The following is an 18,626-nucleotide window of genomic DNA, read 5'->3' on the forward strand; positions in this document are numbered from 1 at the left end:
TGATTAAAATTTCGTAAATAGATCTCTCTCCGAAGAAAACCGCCTTTGTTTCAGTGACTGCCATCACAACTCGTGTATCATATCAGTGACACTCTCACCCCTATTGCGCGATAACACTAGACGAGCTGTCCTTCTTTGCACTTTTTCGACGTCTTCCGTCAATCCTACCTGGTAAGGATCCCACACCGCGCAGCAATATTCCAGCAGAGAACGGACAAGTGTAATTTAGGGTATCTCTTTAGTGGGTTTGTCGCATCTTCTAAGTGTTCTGCCAACAAAGCGCAGCCTTTGTTTCGCCTTCCCCACAATATTAACATGTGGTCTTTCCAATTTAAGTTGCTCGTAGTTGTGATTCCTAGGTATTTATTCGAATTGACAGCCCTTACATTTGTGCGATTTATCGTATACCAAAAATTTATCGGATTTCTTTTATTACCCATGTGGATGACCTCGCACTTTTCTTTGTTTAGTGCCAATTGCCACTTTTCGCATCATACAGAAATTCTCTCTAGATCATTTTGTAATTGGAATTGATCATCTGATGATTTTACTAGACGGTAAATTACAGCGTCATCTGCAAACATTCTAAGGGTGCTGCTCAGATTTTCACCTAAATCATTTATGTAAATCAGGAACAACTGAGGGCCTATAACACTACCTTGCGGACGCCAGATATCATTTCTGTTCTACTCGATGATTTACCGTCTGTCACTACGAACTGTGACCTCTCTGAGAGGAAATCACGAATCTAGTCACACAACTGAGACTAGACTCCATATGCACGAAATTTGATTAATAGTCGCCTGTGAGGAACGGTATCAAAAGCCATCTGGAAATCTAGGAATATGGAATCGATCTGAGATCCCTTGTCGACAGCACGTTTTTCTTCATGGAAATAAAAAGCTAGCTGTGTTGCACAAGAACGATATTTTCTGAATCCATGTTGATTATGTATCAGTAAGTCATTTTCTTTAACGTGATTCATTATGTTCGAATACAGTATATGCTCTAAAATTCTACTGCAAATTTAGGTCAGTGATATGGGTCCGTAATTCAATGGTTTATTCCTATTTCCTTTCTTGAATGTTGGTGTAACCTGTGCTACTTTCCAGTCTTTAGGAACAGACCTTTCGTCAACTGAGCAGTTGTATGTGATTACTAAGAAAAGCGCTATTGTGTCTGCACACTCTCAAAGGAACCTGACTGGTATGGTATACAATTTGGACCGGAAGACTTGCCTTTCTTAAGTGATTTGAGTTGTTTAGCAACACCTAAGATATCTACTTTTACGTCACTCGTGCTAACAGCTGTTCTGGTTTCGAATTTGGAATATTTACTTCGTCTTCTTTCGTGAAGGAATTACGGAAAACTGTATTTAGTAAATCCGCTGTAGTTGCACCAACATCAGTAGCATTTCCATCGCTCTCGCTCAAAGACGGTATTGACTGTTTTTTGCCACTGTTGTACTTTACATACGACCAGAATATCTTTGGGCTTTCTACCACAGTTTGAGATAATGTGTCATTGTGGAAATTATTAAAATCATCTCGCACTGACGTCCGCACTAAATTTCACGTAAGAAGGAGTGCACCTGTAGCTACTGTAAGCTTGTTGGAACAATAAAGAGTTTGAGTGAACGACGTCTGTCTTGCTGCCACCAACTTTCCCCTCTGACATACTCGTGTATCCCTCGCCGACTCATCTAATTTACAATGCCCAGGTTGGAGAGCCGAATGCCGTCCTTACAAAAGAGAAGAATGGCACTTTCTCTCATCCTTAGCAGTTATTACACACCACACCGCCCCAGAACTATATGAAGAACACTGTCCAGTCGCATTATTGTGACCACCTGTCAAAGGCCTGATTAACCAACTTTTGCAATGCATACTCTGTGAGATGTTCACAAGAGAATCAGTGAAGTTCTGGAAGGTACTGACAGGGATGTGGAGCCATGGCAACTCCAGTGCTAAGGCCAACTGCGCTATGTTTCTCGTCTGAGGATCCATGACGCGACCAATCCGATCGACTTCGTCCCACAGATTCTAGATTGAGTTGAAATCCGGGGAGTTTGGTGGGGGCCGAAGAAACACAACCTCACATTAACCCTGGGCGGCGGTGGGGTGAGTGGACTGCTGCAGCCTGTTGTGGGGTTGTGAACCACTGAGGGCTACGGCAGGGACGAAGCCTCCCATTCGTTTCTTCTAGGTCCACGGTTCAAAACACAATACACAATATTTATAACAGATTGAGATCGCCAGTTCTCTGAATTTTTGCGAACTTGTTAGATATGGACGTGACATGTAGAAAAAAAAAATCCTTAGTTTCGAGTATTCTAACAAATCCATCTTTTCCAGCATGGACGCCGTGTCATGACCTTTGACCTCCATTTTTTTGGAAAACGGAAGAGAATGTACATAACTATTTCACATGATTTACTCTCGAGTGACTCTCAACTGGCAGGATGAAGTTAATGGAAATCAGTGGGTCACAGCGTCTAGCCTCCCCTTGTAAAGTGACTGACTGCTTCTCTAACTGCCTCTTTCACACAGTTGTCGGCAATACAGAGGAAGCAACCGGATCACAGTGCATGCGGTAAGTTTGCAACACTATTGTAAAGGAAAGATTGTTAACTTGCCACTCGGCGATATAACTGGCCTGGAGGAAGGTGTGGCGTACTCACAGCCTGGCCCTGGCGAGCGTGGGCAGCGACAGGTAGCGCTGCATCATCATCTGGTCGACGCTGGCGATGGCCATCAAGTGGACGGTGCCGCCCACCAGCACGCTGGGCAGAGACAGCCGCGCCGTTGGGCCCCAGTCCAGCCTGCGGGCGAGAGCCACTCGTCACCAGCCGCATGTAGCGCCGCAGCCGATCGAAGCAACACTGCATTCCGTTGCATCGTGTATTTTGTCATTGTCAAAAACATGGCTATGGGCACTACGGGACTCAACATCTGAGGTCATCAGTCCCCTAGAACTTAGAACTACTTAAACCTAACTAACCTAAGGACATCCATGCCCGAGGCAGGATTCGAACCTGCGATCTTAGCGGTCGTGCGGTTCCAGACTGAAGTGTCTAGAACCGCTCGGTCACAGCTGCCGGATGTCATTGTCACAATGACAAGAATATTTAACAATGTTTAATATTGCGTCATACCAGTTTTATGAACTTATAAAAAATATGAATAATAATATGATATTTAGAATCGTAGTTTTAGAAGTTAATTGATTTGGTACAAGCTGTACTGAAAATAGATGTAGCTACTGTTACTAAAACTACTATTTGATCACAACGTCCTGAATGAGGGTGTCCCAGTTATGGACTGACAGAAGCCAACAGAAGTCAGTCTACTTTGGCCTACAGCACTAGGTAGCGGAAGTGTGGCTTTTTTACACCCGGCCTTCTCCTACCGCCTCGCCCCCTAAGTTGGCAATGTTATGGGAGTCAGTGGGTGAACTCCTCCTCACACCTCCCTCATAATTCTTTCAGAACATTGTGAACAAATCGTAGAAAGACTTCGCTGGCAAATGCGTGGATCTGCAGTCTTTACCTGGACATTCGCACAACTAGTGAGCAGGTGAGGGGAATCTGTGCGTTACCCTATCCTTGTTTATTGTTATGGTACCATGTGATTATAGTTAAATGACAGTGTTCAGTGCGCTGCAGTGCAGGCTACTTGCATCGCAGAACACTGAAACATCATAGGTACGATCATTAATTGGTGCGCTGTCAGAGTATGGTGAAAAGCAATAGTCTCACTTTCTGCCAACAGGTGAAAATGGCGCTATAACAGAATGTGAAATGTGACTGTAGGCTTTCCCTGCTTAACCTATTGATGAAGATTTCTCGGGTCTCCAGCTGGGTGTTAGCGTTGATATCTCGCGACGTTTCAGAAGGTATCATACTACCCATCTTCTGGGGCCAGAACATAGGTAGTATGACACTTCCCGAAACGTTGCTGGATATCAACGCTGGCACCCGGCTGGAGCCCCTAGAAATCTTCATCAAGAATGTGAAATGTTTCCTGTTTTGACATTAGTATGCTGCTTGTAAAGTGAGTGTCGGTGTAAAGGGTTTAGACGTTTGAAGTTCTCCGTGTGAAACGCAATGGCTATTGAGAAGAAAGACCGCGCACTGCTGGTAAATGTGCTTCATCCGAAAGGCAGCAGTTGTAGCACCACATTGCGGGAGTGTCGCTGGTAGAAACAACTGCGAAGAGGACCCATGTCGAAAAGTAGATTAAAGAATATGATCAAACAATTTGAAGAAACAGATGAATTAAATGATGTATCAGGGAGAGGCAGACGGCCCATTCCCAAGGCAGTTTTAAAGTAATTTCCTGTAGTTACAGCCGAATGTGCATGATATTCCGCAAATTCTGCAGCCAGTGCTCGAGTCATGTCACGGGATTTCTCTCTCCCTTCGTCAACAGTTCAAAAGATTTTGCAGCGCATTTTACACTGGTATCCCTACAAGATTCAGTATGTGCACCAAATGAAGCCACAAGATAGGCTACAAAACCTTGACTTTTCCTTCGTTTTCTGGCGTGCATGGAAATGGAAGAAGCGTGGCCAGAGAATAATGGACGAGTATCGTTTTACTGTGCACGGTGCTGCAAAAGCACAGAACTGTCGTGTATGGGCCTCCACTCTGCCACGGGTTGTGCAAGAACATCGGCTGCCCTCAGATTATGTGACTGTGTGGTGTGGATTCACAAGTTCCTTCATTTTCTATCCGTTTTCTTCTAGGAGAGATGACACTTTGCGGGCCTGGTAGATGCACAGAGACATCTCCACATTATGAGGACCTCCTTGATGGGGCCACACAAAAAAATCTATACGTGTCACTTTTCCTGCAGGAGACCCACGTTGTTTCCATACCATGGTCTGGATTTAGCACTCTGGTTCAAAGTGATAAAATCGTGTTTCATCTCTAGTGATGATGCATTACAAAAAATTCTCCTTCATTAGCATGACGGCCCAGTAGCTGCTGGCAGATGCGCTAGTGCTCTTCGTCGAGTTGTTTTCGGATCCGTCTTTCACCGATCTTATGATAGTTGAGCTCGATGACATCATATGCAGAGCCAAGGCTGAAATGCATTTGGTATGCCACTTCATCAACAGTCACTCGTCAGTTATTGAAGATCAGATCACAACTTGTTAATATTGACATCAATAATGGATTTAATTGTAGGTCCTTCTCTTAGCTCTTTCAGTACGCTTCTTCGATAGCTTTTGAGCTGTTCAGTTCGTTGTTAAGGACATGGCCGTAAGAAAACATTACCCTCGTCTTTGGTGAATTTCAGCTCCAGGTCAACTTTAGACTACAAAATACGGATTACTAAACACTGTTCTTCATTGGTGCAAATCGAAAGTAGTTCAGCCACCTTTACGTCGCAAAACAGCGAAGAAAACTTATGTGACAACACTGAGACCCGCCACAAGTGATGAGAATGGCGCAATTTAGCGGCTGGCCAGTTCACGAAGCCATACTGCCAAACTAAAGGCGATTAGGACGAAAGTGCGTATCAGTTAATAAAATAAACAGCCAATCAGTTGTCGGAAGTTTGTTTATTTAAATTTCACCTAGGTTTCGATACTACTAGGAGTATCTTCCTCTTCTGTGTTACTCGATTACATTACTTAAAAAGTGTTCGATGTTTCCTTTCATTCAAAAGCAATAGCTACTTCACTCTTACAATTTCATTGGACATTTTGGTCATAATTACTGTATGTGACTTCATGTGGTTCGTTTGTGATTAATGTAATAAATTTTAATAAATATGACCAAGCAGCATGACGTACTTCTTAAGAAGATACTCATAGTATTATCAAAAGCTAAGTCAACTTTATTTATTTAAACTTGCAGCAACTGATTAGCTGTTTACTTTATTAATCGAAGCTTACTTAAAGTTGATGTTCGTACCATGTTCAAGATTGGGAAAGTGCATATATTTGTTGACTTCCCCTCACAGATCATCCAGTGAGCAGAAAACGAAAGAGTAATCGGCTTTTATCGCATACCTCACCCCTTCCTCATTGTTGTGTTCTAACATTCTTGGCATATGAAACAAAAATTCCCCACCTGCAGTGGGTATTGTGTTTAGTTTGATTTATATTTCTAGGAAATGTGATTTATCTAAGTACGGAAGCGTGCTAAAAAGTAATATCTCCTACCTTTCCTTAAGTGAAAATTCTTAAAGAAAGCAAATGTTGAAACTTTCTGGCAAATTAAAACTGTGTGACGGACGGAGACTCGAACTCGGAGCTTCTGCCTTTCGCGGGCGAGTGTGTCACCATCAGAGCTCTTCAAGCACGAGTCACGACCCGTCCTCACAGCTTCACTTCCACCAGGACCTCGTCTCCCACCTTCAAAACACAGTTTTCAGAACTAGCACTCCTGGAAGAAAGGATATTGCGGAGACATGGTTTTGCCACAGCCTGGGAGATATTTCCAGAGTAAGATTTTCACTCTGAAGCGGAGTGTGCGCTGATATGAAACTTCCTGGCACATTAAATCTGCGTGCCGAACCGAGACTCGAACTCGGGACCCTTGCCTTTCGCGGGCAAGTTCTCTACCATCGAAAAGGTCCCGAATTCGAGTCTCGATCCGGCACACAGCATTAATCTGCCAGAAAGGATGCGTGGGAACAGCGTGCTGTAATCAATTTTTGAATTCAAAGGTTTCATCCACACATTGCGCATCCTCTCCTTCAGCACTAAAATGCCAGACCATACACAAGCACTGCGACATCAGAGAGAATCCGACGTCTTGGTTTCACTGTCTTAGTTCAATCCCAATACAGACCCGACTTGAGTCCATCCGACTTTCATATTTTTCCAAAACTTAAAGAATTTCTTCGAGGACTTCAATTTGATACTGATGAATCGGTGCAAGGAGAGGTCAGCATGTGGTCCTGTCAACGAAGTCAAACATTCTACAATGACGGTGTCATCATACTGAACTCTTGTTGGGACCAATGTGTTCGCCGCCAGGGAGATTACGTTGACAAATAAATATGTAGATATGAACACACTAGTTTGTTTTATTTAAAATGTTTTAAGGGTTTGCACATAAAAAATTCAGGGCACTGCTTTCCAACACGTCCTCATGTTTATCAGAAAAAGTATAAAGTCTCGTTTACCAACGTTAAGCGTTTATTTTCATTTCTAGAGGAGAATGCTGGCTGTTTTGTGTGTTACGGATGTCAGTACATAACATTAGGTTAGTATTCGCATCATTTTACCCAAAATTATGTCTTCTTTTTCTTCTTCTTCTTCTTCTTATTCTTCACTTCACGTATTAGGTAAACTGTCTGTTACGGTAATCTCTCTCTCGTATGGTCTTCCTACATTTCTTTTTCCAGTGCATTTATAACTGATAGCCTTTACCGGGAATCTTTCTCCACCAATACGATCTACATGGTCCTTCCATTTACCCTATTTCCCTTGTTTTTGTTTAGGTTATATATTCCTAAAACTTTCCTTTCATCTTCATTTCCTTTTCTATCTTTCATTGTACAGCTTACCTCTCTTCTTAGAAGTTCCATTTCTTGGGCCTGTATTCTACTTTCTTGGCGTCTTATTCTTGCCCATGCTTCACTACCACGAATAGGTGTACTGCTATTGTTTTACAAAAGCTTCAGCTTGGTTCCTTCTCTGGATTTATTCTGCAAACTTTTTGCAATCGTTCCACATATGGAAGTAAATTTATTTAATTTTTGGTCTATGTCATGGTTATATTCGTAATTGATGTCGCATCCTAGATATTTAAGATATTTAACTTCCTCCAACATTTAATGATTCGAGACTATTTTAGATTTTCTGACTATCTGCCACGAAATGCCATCACTTTCATTTTATCTACCAACAATGTTATGTTGTAATCTGAGGCTACGTGGTGCAACTTACTGACTCCCGTATGGAGGTCATCTTCATTCTCTGCAATTAGAACTAGGTCTTCCGCGTGTAAAATAACATTTAGTCTATTGGCACGATATAAAAGAATTCAATTTTTGTTCAAAATTTTCCATTTGCTGATAACTTCATCTGTATACAGGATGTTCAAAAACTACACTGATAAGCTACGAGGGGACGTAGAAGTTGTCTTCAGGAACAGTATGAGGATAGGAACTCGTTCCCGGAAACGTCATCCGAAGACGGTACAAACTGTCTAAGTTAAAGGTACCGGCGCCTGTGTAAGTATGTGTACACAGGACAATTCCACGATGATGTTACAGACTTCTAGGGATAATGGAGAAGAATAAATTCATCAATTTGAGGTAAGTGACTCTGGTCGGGAAACGAAGGAGTCGAAAGTTATAAGCGAAAAACCTTCTGAAACTTCTGACGGTGGAGTATATGCACTGGTGCTGTTCTTGAGAAGATTGTAGGATAGGTGATAGTATGGACCGATAAAAAAAATGCAAACTGTAAGGGTTGTGAGAACATATTCATTTCACTACAGTGAAACAAATCGCCTTATTAAACAAGTATTGCTCTTAAGATATGTATTGTAGAGCCCAAGTTTACTGGACTTTTTTGCTTCTTTGAGTCCATACAACCTCCACCCAAAATGTGGAACGCGGAAATTGTTGTAGAAGATCTTCTCACAGGCGCCGGCACGAATTACTTCGACGCTTTGTAGAGTCGTTGGATATTTACGGATGTAATTCCTAACCTCATTTTGTTCCTCAAGACCCTTGATACAGCTCCTTGAAGTTTGTCACGTTGTTAATGTAATTTTGAAACACCCATTTCGTTTGTGTTAATCGGGTTTCTTGTTATATATTCCCATACATATAACAATTTTGACGTTTTTGTATATAGGCTTTTAATAGCATTTACAAGATGAAATGGATAGCCTCGTTCCTCCATAATATTTCACATCATTTCAATATTCACTTTATCGACTGCTTGCTCAAAATCCACAAAAGTATGATGGGTTTTCGCATCGAACTCTCGTGTCTTTTCTATAACCTGTTGCAGTGTAAAAACATTGTCAATAGTTTGTCGTTCTTTTCTAAAACCTGATTATCCTTCAGACATTAGCTTTCCTTGATATTTTTAAATCCTGCTTTCAGGATCGCATTTCATTTATAGGCTGCATCCAGAAGGCTTATGTTTCGATTGTTATTACATTTATTTTTATCGTCCTTTTTAAAGATAGATATTACTTCGGATCTTAGCCAGTCTTTTGATACCTTCTTATTTTTCCAACATAGACTGAAAATTTGAAGAAGCCTTATATGGAAGAACAACTCTATGTATTTCCACAGATTCGTAGTAATACCATCTGAATCAGTAACTTTCCTAATTTTTTGTAGCTTTCAGAACTTCTGTCATTTCTTTCATATGTACAAAAATAACTGCGGCACAAAGAATTAACAGCAATAAACGAGAAACATCAAGCAGGCAGTCAGTGTGTTATTTACTTTTATCACGTACATTGGATATGGCGCGTCAGTGCTAAGAGTGTCAATATTCAAGCTCAGAAATGAACCATGATTGAATCAATATGCAATCTGCAATATGAGACCTCTAAGTGTAGAGCGTGCTGTGTGGACAGTGTGGTATCGATATGTGTCGTGTTCACCAGACGTGCAGAGTCAGAAGAGTCGACGTACTCACAGCGGCGGCTCGATGCGGCCGGAGTCCACGTTTCGGCTCCAGACGACGCCAAAGCCGCCGACGTCGAGCGTGCCCTTGACGGCCACCAGCACCACCCCGCCGAACATGACCAGCGTCTGCACCGCGTCCGTCCACACCACCGCCCTCAGACCTCCCTGCAATGCCGCAAACCTCATGTGCCATATACCATATAATGGATCTCATATCTACATGTACTTCTACATCTACAGGGGCTGGACAAAAATATGGAAACTCCAAAAACGCAATACATTATTATGTCTAATACAGTGTAGGAAAATCGTTGGCATTTAAAGCCATTCTACTCGTCTCGCACTGGATAAATACAGGACCTGTATGGTTCTCAAGAGTCTCTTATACCATTCTTCCTGAAACATGGTGCCGAGTTCAGGTAAGGATGCTGAGGTGGGTAGCGATCATGCGCCCTTCTCTCCAAAGTAGCCACGTGGGATTAGCCGAGCTGTCTGAGGCGCTGCAGTCGTGTTTGTCCTTAGGATAGTTTAGGTTAAGTAGTGTGTAAGCTTAGGGACTGATGACATTAGCAGTTAAGTCCCATAGGATTTCACACAAATTTAAATTCTCCAAAGTAGACCACAAAGGTTCATTAACATCTGGTGACCATCGTGTCCAGGGGAGGAGTGACAAATCGTCCTCGTGGTCACAAAACCAGTCCTGGACGATGCGATGTGTGTGGACAGGGGCCCTGTGTTCTTGGAACACAACATCATTATTGGGGAATAAACATTGTACCATGGGATGGACCTGGTCAGTCAGACTGGTAGCATAATCCACGGCAGCAATGTAAAGAAGCCTATGTAATACCTCGATACGGCTGCCGAAATCACCACCAATCTACCTCCCCCCCTCCCCTCCCCCGAGTATCACTCTTGGGATTTAAACTCGGCCAGACGTTGGAAACAGATCGAAGCAAGCTTCATCCGACCAAATGACTTTCTTTCATTGCTCCACAGTCCAGGTTTTATGGCTGCGGCATCACGTTTCCCTGTTACTAGCAATTGCATCACTGATGAGTGGGCCTGTCGGTGTGGCCGTGCGGTTCTAGGCGCTTCAGTCTGGAACCGAGTGACCGCTACAGTCGCAGGTTCGAATCCTGCCTCGGACATGGATGTGTGTGATGTCCTTAGGTTAGTTAGGTTTAAGTAGTTCTAAGTTCTAGGGGACTGATGACCTCAGATGTTAAATCCCATAGTGCTCAAAGCTACTTGAGCCAACTGATGAGTGGTTTTGGAATTCCATCTCGGGTTGCAGTTCCGTGCTTACGGGGTTCCATTCATGTTGTTTTGGTGCTGGCAAGGTCGCGAGCGCTACGTTCAATTGTGCACTGACTTTTTCGGTTCTCTTTATCTTATTTTTCCTCGCAATCCTCTTCAATTACCGTCACTCACGGTCATTCATCACACATTTCTGTCCGTGTTGAGATTTAGCGGATGATGTTTTTCCTCTTTCCCTGTATGTGGTTAAATATTCGAGAGGGTACTGCTTGGAGCAAGAAACAGCTCGACTCCCTTTGTTATGGAAGCACCCACCACAAGAGAACCAATGATATACTCAGGTTTACGTTCACTTAATTCTGATATAAAGCACTCACAACTACACAGAACGCCGCTCTGGCCACGTTTCATACATATGTCGTGCTGAGGATGTTGCACAGATGCTGTTCGTTGTAAAATACAATAAAGCAACTTGGAGACATGGCTAGCATCTGCATTTATATTCAATCATGTATTTCTTGCGGTGATTGCAGCCCCTGTAGATGTGTATCTACTTATTCCACAAGAAAATGCACAGTGTTTAGCACAAGACACTTTGGCCCACTACTAGTCATTTTCCTTCCTGGTCCATTGCAAAATGGAGTGAGTGGGAATGAATGCCAATGTACGAGCCATAATCTCGTTTATTTCATTTTTACAGTTGTTACGCCAGATTAACTTTGTAGTCATCAAAACCTTTAAGTAGACTGTGGCGAATGCGGCTACTAAAATCTTCATCAGCAGCATTTTCCGGATGATCGTGTTGTTCTGAAGACGAAATCATGGAGCATTTGCATTACACTTCCTTGCATATGGAGCCGACCAGAAACAACTCTGACCTCCTGGGGATGCCAAATACTCGCGCAGTACTCAAGAAAGGCTCACACGAGTTTTCTGTGCACGGTCTCCGACGTGGGTAGGCTACAGTTTCCCACATCTTTCCCCACAAATCGCATCGGTCATTCACGTTCACTGCAACTAATCTTAAGTGTTTGTTCCATTGAATGTCCTTTCGTGACGTTACGTTTTGATGGTTAATCGACGTGATTGTGCCCGTCAACATACAAATAATACTGCAGTCGATCACCTAGAGGAATGCTTCTGCTGCCAGTCCAAGTGACCTTACACTTTTCTACATTTACAGTTAGTTGTAATTCATCACGACATATAAGGATACCAAGTCATCCTGATCATCTACAGCACTCAACGATGTAACGTTGTAGTGCACCACAGCATCATGAATAAATGGCTTCAAATATCTGCCCGCACTATCCTACACAATACTTACGCACGTGGTGGAGGGGGAGTGGTCCCATCACACATACTTCCCTGACACCCTACTGATAATACCTTCTCTGATGAAAACTCATCGTCTAGGACAAAATACCTGGATCTGTTACTGAAAAAGTCTTCGAGAAACTCAAATATCTGACAAAGGACCCTTGAGTCCGAGGTCGCAAGTTCAGTCTTTAGTAAAGTAAACTCCTCCCGAACAGGCCATGAAGGCCCAACGGTACCGACCCGGTGCAGTGTCATCCTCAGCCCACAGGCGTCACTGGACGCGTTTATGGAGGGGCATGTGGTCAGCACATCGCTCTCCCGGCCGTATGAGAATTTCCCAGAGCCGCTACTTCTCAGTCAAGTAGCTCCTCGGTTTGCCCCACAAGCGCTGAGTGCACCCCGATTGCCAACCGCGCTCGCCCCACCGGATGGTCACCCATCCAAGTGCTAGCCCTGCCCGACAGCGCTTAACTCTATTGATCTGACGGGAACCGGTGTTACCACTGAGGCAAGGCCGTTGGCCTCAATCTTTAGTAAGGCTCATATGAATGTGTTATGTCAAGTTATGACACGAAGGATATGAGCTGCTAATGACACACCATGTGCATCAGGAGGGCGACCGAAAGTGAGAGTCCAGAGGTGCAGAGAGCAGCCTTCTTTGCGATGTCATTATGTATTACACTCCACAATATGGACATCGCCGACATTTAAGAAATATTCAAAACAAATCATTGATGCTGAATAAAAAATCGAGCGAAACAGTGATGACAAAGTTTCGCACCATCAAGATCGAAGGCGGATTCCTTGTGAGCTACAAACCATGCAGGACGTTTCGCTAGGTATCAGTTCTTAAGGAATACATATAGAATCATATTTGAAGACGGGAGGATTGGAAGTGACGGAATGTGATGGCATGCAACCGATTGCGAAACAGTCTGTCGCAGAGGTTATTGTGAAACTGACTATCCTTCAAGGTGTAGCTGCAGATAGTGCGACAATATGTTTTATAGGTGAGGGAGAAACGAACATCCAGAGACTCAATTTGTCCAGTGGTTCCAGGTGACATGAACTGCAATGTCACACACTTTTCAGGAGGGACAGTTTGCTCTAAAGATACACAAACCAGTTATCAAGCAAAAGCAAGTTATTTTGACATGCTATTGACCAAAAACAGTGCACATGCCAGAGTTGTAGTTCTCTTACACCCGTTTTCCCACTCTTGCTTGCTGTGACGTAACTATTCCTTACTGCACTTGCGATATCACGTACACGAGAAAGTGAGAAGAACACCTCCAACTTCTCGCAGCACAGTAAATAACTTTCCGGCCGATTTCACGTCCAAATTAACAGTCGGCATAATTGTATACAAATGTGTAAGGCAATGATGTTAGCCTGTCTTGATAAATCTCTCTTGGCACCTCTAATTTCTAGGATTCCTTTCATGTGCATTCGCTCTTCAAATCCTGATTGGTCGGAGTTGAACACAAATTCCATACTAAACGATGGGATAAGTTTGTCCAGTGGTTCCAGGTGACATGAACTGCAATGTTAATGCTTCGTTTGAAGTTTCGTTGTCTTACGTCTCCCAGTTGTGTAACACTGTTTGAAGTTATGCAACCTTCCACTGCTTCCCTTCAAACCACTGTAATCTACGTCACGCCCAATTTGATGCGCATAACGTAGCAGGTCAATATCACGCACAAGCTCTAAATTGTATGGAATATCCTTGAAAAATGCAAACACCAGTTTTTGTAACAAGTGCTCTTTGTCCTCCCTTGTATATCCGTGGTTTTACTTGCGCAGTGCATGGTCATATTGCTGCGGACTTATTCGAAATCCGTTCCTAAGTATTATTTCGCTATCCTGCGGATGATCCTCCGTGTATGTGTCTATGTTTAGTACCTGCTCCTTGGACGACCATTGTCTTCCAGTATGTTTAACTGGAGACGGGATCTGAGCCTCCCAGTCCGACAAGGACGGTGATCTACATGGCTAGACACCTGTTTCAGTAGCACTTCTACTTGTTAAGCACGTATTGTCATCATTGTATTCCTCATATACGTTGTCTGCACAGACGAGCACACACTTCACCACACATTCCATTGTCCCATTTTGCAGAATAGCTAGTATTTAAACTGCCACTTCTTACCCTCTGCGTGAAATTCCTTGGGTTCCTTCCAGCTTTGAATCAACACCACTAGCTCTGTAGCGTTCCTGTGGGGTACTCATCGACTGTGCAGTTCAACTACGCTCCGTAACGTCATGTTCTGCTCGCCATTGGATACTCCCATTTCCGTCTCCTGTTGCGATTCGTAGCCAATATTGTGGCTGCATGGTAGACAACATGCCGGCGTCGAATGCCGTAAACACCATTGGCCTTTTGCGGCCTCGCACTCAAGGAATTCCTTGTGAGAACCTGTTCCGTATGTACTGTTATTAACACAGTACAGAGTCGTAATGAGTCGAAAGCGTTCTGGGACTCCAGAAATATGGAATCTACCTGTTGGTCTCTACTCATAGTTCTCAGAGGACCGCGTGCGGAAACGGAACTATGTGTTTCGCACAAGCAATGCTTTCCTACTTGCTTCTTATACACAGATTATTTTTTCCAGTTGCTTGGAACATGTTCTGAGTGTAAGAGTTTCACCACAAATCTGAGCTAAGAAAGGGGAAAATGTCGCAGAGTACTATTTTAGTGAAACCGGCCTGGAATAACATCAGGACTTGGAGCATTTATTGTTTTCGTTTGGTTCAGTTATTTTTTTAATTTCAAGAATGCTTATTCCTATGCCAGCCACATGAGAATTTATGCGGTGATTAAACGATGGTAAGTCTGAACAATATTCCTGAATGAATCTGATATGCACTAACCGCCTTAAATCCAGGTCTCCGCTATGCCCTATGTAGGCAGTTTGCAAAACTAAAATTCGTGATCAGTTATTTCAGAATCTGTTAAAGGTATGCTCTAGACAGTGGACAGCCAATTTAATTACTTTTACTAGTTTATTTTGTTGAGATTTACGTTATAGGAAATGAAGTGTTAATTTTTAAAACAATGCTTAATTTTTACTTTATTTACATGTTTTGGTTTCTTAGATTGGAGCTGTACCAAATATATTTGTTATTCTAGATCCACAGGTTTCTATAAAACTTAGCTAAAATGAACGACCCATCATTTTAGTAATTATTATCTACTACGCTGTCCAGATTTAACATACATATATTCAGAGATCTTTCCTCCTGCTTGTGGTATACTCTGATTTTCCCAATCCTCAAGATCCTTACTTCTAATGTTCCCAGAATTTATGGTTCAAATGGCTCTAAGCACTATGGGAGTTTACTTCTGAGGTCAACAGTCCCCTAGAACTTAGAACTACTTAAACCTAACTAACCTAAGGACATCACACACATCCATGCCCGAGGCAGGATTCGAAACTGCGACCGTACCTGTCTCGCGGTTCCAGACTGTAGCGCCTAGAACCGCTTGGCCAGTCCGGCCGACCCACAATTTATATTTTTTATTTATTTGCATCACTAAAGTACTGATAGCAGCATTTACCACAGACGTGAGTGCCTGATATCCAGCAAAAACGCTTTTGTATGTAATTGCTGAAAGACTAATTGACATTTTTAGTTTTTACAGTTCACCAAAATCAATAATTTGGCTTTATTACCTCTAAAGTAGCATTAGAAAAACTTTTTGTGAATGAGCTGAGTCGAATTTCCATTTTCTTGGCTATTTCTATTTACACCCTCTACGTAGCATACTAAGTCAATAGTACGCTTATCATTAGAACCTCTCTCAATATATACTCACCAGACAAATTATTAGCCCTACTCTCGGAATAAAGGGAGTAAGAAAGTGTTTACAGAATGTGGACTACGTTGAGTTCGTGTGTCTAACACTAAGAGACGGATCGGAACTGTAACTCGGTCCCTGCCGTTCGCAAGCAATATGTTCCAGTTATGCTGACCCAGTATGTGTGACGGTGCTACAACATAGGACTAGGATTTCTCCATACCATCCATTACAATTATTACCATCTGATACTCACCACACACGTGTAGAAGATGCATACGAGGCAGACCACAGAGGACACGATGTGCATGTTCACACCAGTAACTGCAACATGAAATATGAAAACTGACATTTACTTCTGTATGATACACACTATAATTAATATAACATACCCTACACATGTTCATTTTTGCTGTATCTCGTACAGGATCGGTCTTAAAATAGAAAATATTGTGCTACATAAAAACAGTTCAATTCTGATCTTTAATATGTGAAAGTCGATTTGAGGCACCTAATCTGACCGGTAATAACTACTGAAATGCTAGCTTATGAGAGGCAGTGAAATAAAAACCGAACACCAGCCACTACGGGCACATGGAATGGTCACCACTCGTCTTAAAACATGTATCCCACTGGCAGAGAAGACTATCAACTCCTGTTTCGTAGAAAGCGGTCGGCGACTGAAGGATCCACACCGACTGAAACCGACGTCCACACATGTCTTTCTTGGGGTCGCCAAAAATGTGAAAATCACACGGTGACAGATCTGGGCTGTGTGGAGGATGTTGCAGTGTTTCCCAACCAAATCGCTGAAATGTTGCCTTCGTCAGATTGGCGGTGTGGGAGCGGGTATTATCGTTCAATAGAATGATTCCGCCCGACAGTCCGAGGGCAAATGGCAAAGTCAGCAGCGGGATCGTCCCATGTCTCCTCACCAAAGAGATCCAAAGCTCTTCACAAAATGGTTCGAATGGCTGTGAGCACTATGGGACTTAACATCTGCGGTCATCAGTCCTCTAGAACTTAGAACTACTTAAACTTAACTAACTTAAGGACATCACACACATCCATGTCCAAGGCAGGATTCGAACCTGCGACCGTAGCGGTCGCGCGGTTCCAGACAGAAGCGCCTAGAACCGCTCGGCCACACCGACTGGCTAAGCTGTTCACAAACGTTCCGCTAAGGTCATGATGACCCCCTCCTTCGACTGGAGTTCCTCAATCAATGCGCAGCCCTATGAAGTCACTTTTCAGAAACTGCGACGTGCCATACAGTCAAAACGCCCAGGAATGTTGTTGGACGGAATCTCCCTGTTGCATGATAAACCGCGACCCCTCACCGCCAGTAGAACGAAAGCTACACTTAAGCGATTTGGTCGAAACACTAGAACGTCATCCGTGTGGTCTTGCGGTTCTAGGCGCTACAGTCTGGAACCGAGCGACAGCAACGGTCGCAGGTTCGAATCCTGCCTCGGGCATGGATGTGTGTGAAGTCCTTAGGTTAGTTAGGTTTAATTAGTTCTAAGTTCTAGGCGACTGATGACCTCAGAAGTTAAGTCGCGTAGTGCTCAGAGCCAATTGAACATCCTCTGTACAACCCGGATTTTCCACCATGTGATTTTCACGTCGTTGGTGGCCTGAAGAAAGACATGCGCGGACTTCGGTTTCACTTGGACGAGTAGATGCAAGACGGTGTGCTGTTGTTAATCCACCAGTGGTCGACCGCCTTCTACGAAACAGGAACTGATTGTCTGTTCTCTCGGTGGGATACTTTAATGCGTGTGTTCATTACTTTTGAATGGAACCACTCCATGGAACCGTTGAGGCAAGTGTTCGGTTTTCATTTGACTACCACTTACACATCAGCTATAAGCATTGCTGAAGGTAGGTCACTTCATTTTGTGCAGACGTTTACTTTCTATCCCAATACAGAGAATGGAATACCATTCGCAACCATGCAACGTGGTGTTAGAGTGCTGCTCGTAGAAAAGATCCTAAACGACAGGAACTAGACCCGAGTTGAAGGCAATCGGTTTCAAATCCAACAGAAATCGATCATGTAAGTGAATACAGGTCCGTATCAAACAGTTTCCGAGAGAACTAATAATTTAGATTATTTAGGTGTCTAGTTGCTGACATTAACAGTTGCAACTGAGAAAATCTACCTGTTCATGAGGAACAAAATGGGTTGCCACGAACGACAGATGCACACACACACACACACACACACACACACACACACACGTACTTACATACATACATATACGAGTACACGTACAAAACACGAAAATACAAAACATAAATCGAAATCACAGTCTGTATATATACACTCCTGGAAATGGAAACAAGAACACATTGACACCGGTGTGTCAGACTCACCATACTTGCTCCGGACTCTGCGAGAGGGCTGTACAAGCAATGATCACACGCACGGCACAGCGGACACACCAGGAACCGCGGTGTTGGCCGTCGAATGGCGCTAGCTGCGCAGCATTTGTGCACCGCCGCCTTCAGTGTCAGCCAGTTTGCCGTGGCATACGGAGCTCCATCGCAGTCTTTAACACTGGTAGCATGCCGCGACAGCGTGGACGTGAACCGTATGTGCAGTTGACGGACTTTGAGCGAGGGCG

The 18,626-nt window shown here is 43.3% G+C and overlaps 1 protein-coding gene across 3 annotated transcripts in view; it reads right to left on the reverse strand.

The window, feature by feature from the left end:
• The window catches only part of LOC126278408 (sodium-coupled monocarboxylate transporter 1-like), a 173,057-nt gene that overhangs the window by 77,311 nt on the left and 77,120 nt on the right, over nucleotides 1–18,626 (reverse strand). For 2 of the 3 annotated variants that reach the window (XM_049978513.1, XM_049978512.1), the window contains 3 exons: nucleotides 16,253–16,320; nucleotides 9,628–9,782; nucleotides 2,681–2,821 (listed from right to left, as the gene is read on the reverse strand). In XM_049978513.1, the coding sequence (XP_049834470.1) occupies nucleotides 2,681–2,821; nucleotides 9,628–9,782; nucleotides 16,253–16,320 (364 nt within the window). The remainder of the gene's footprint in view (nucleotides 1–2,680; nucleotides 2,822–9,627; nucleotides 9,783–16,252; nucleotides 16,321–18,626) is intronic. The other variant, XM_049978515.1, reaches the window with a different exon arrangement.

Source organism: Schistocerca gregaria, chromosome 6, assembly GCF_023897955.1.
Source record: "Schistocerca gregaria isolate iqSchGreg1 chromosome 6, iqSchGreg1.2, whole genome shotgun sequence".
NCBI lineage: Eukaryota > Metazoa > Arthropoda > Insecta > Orthoptera > Acrididae > Schistocerca > Schistocerca gregaria.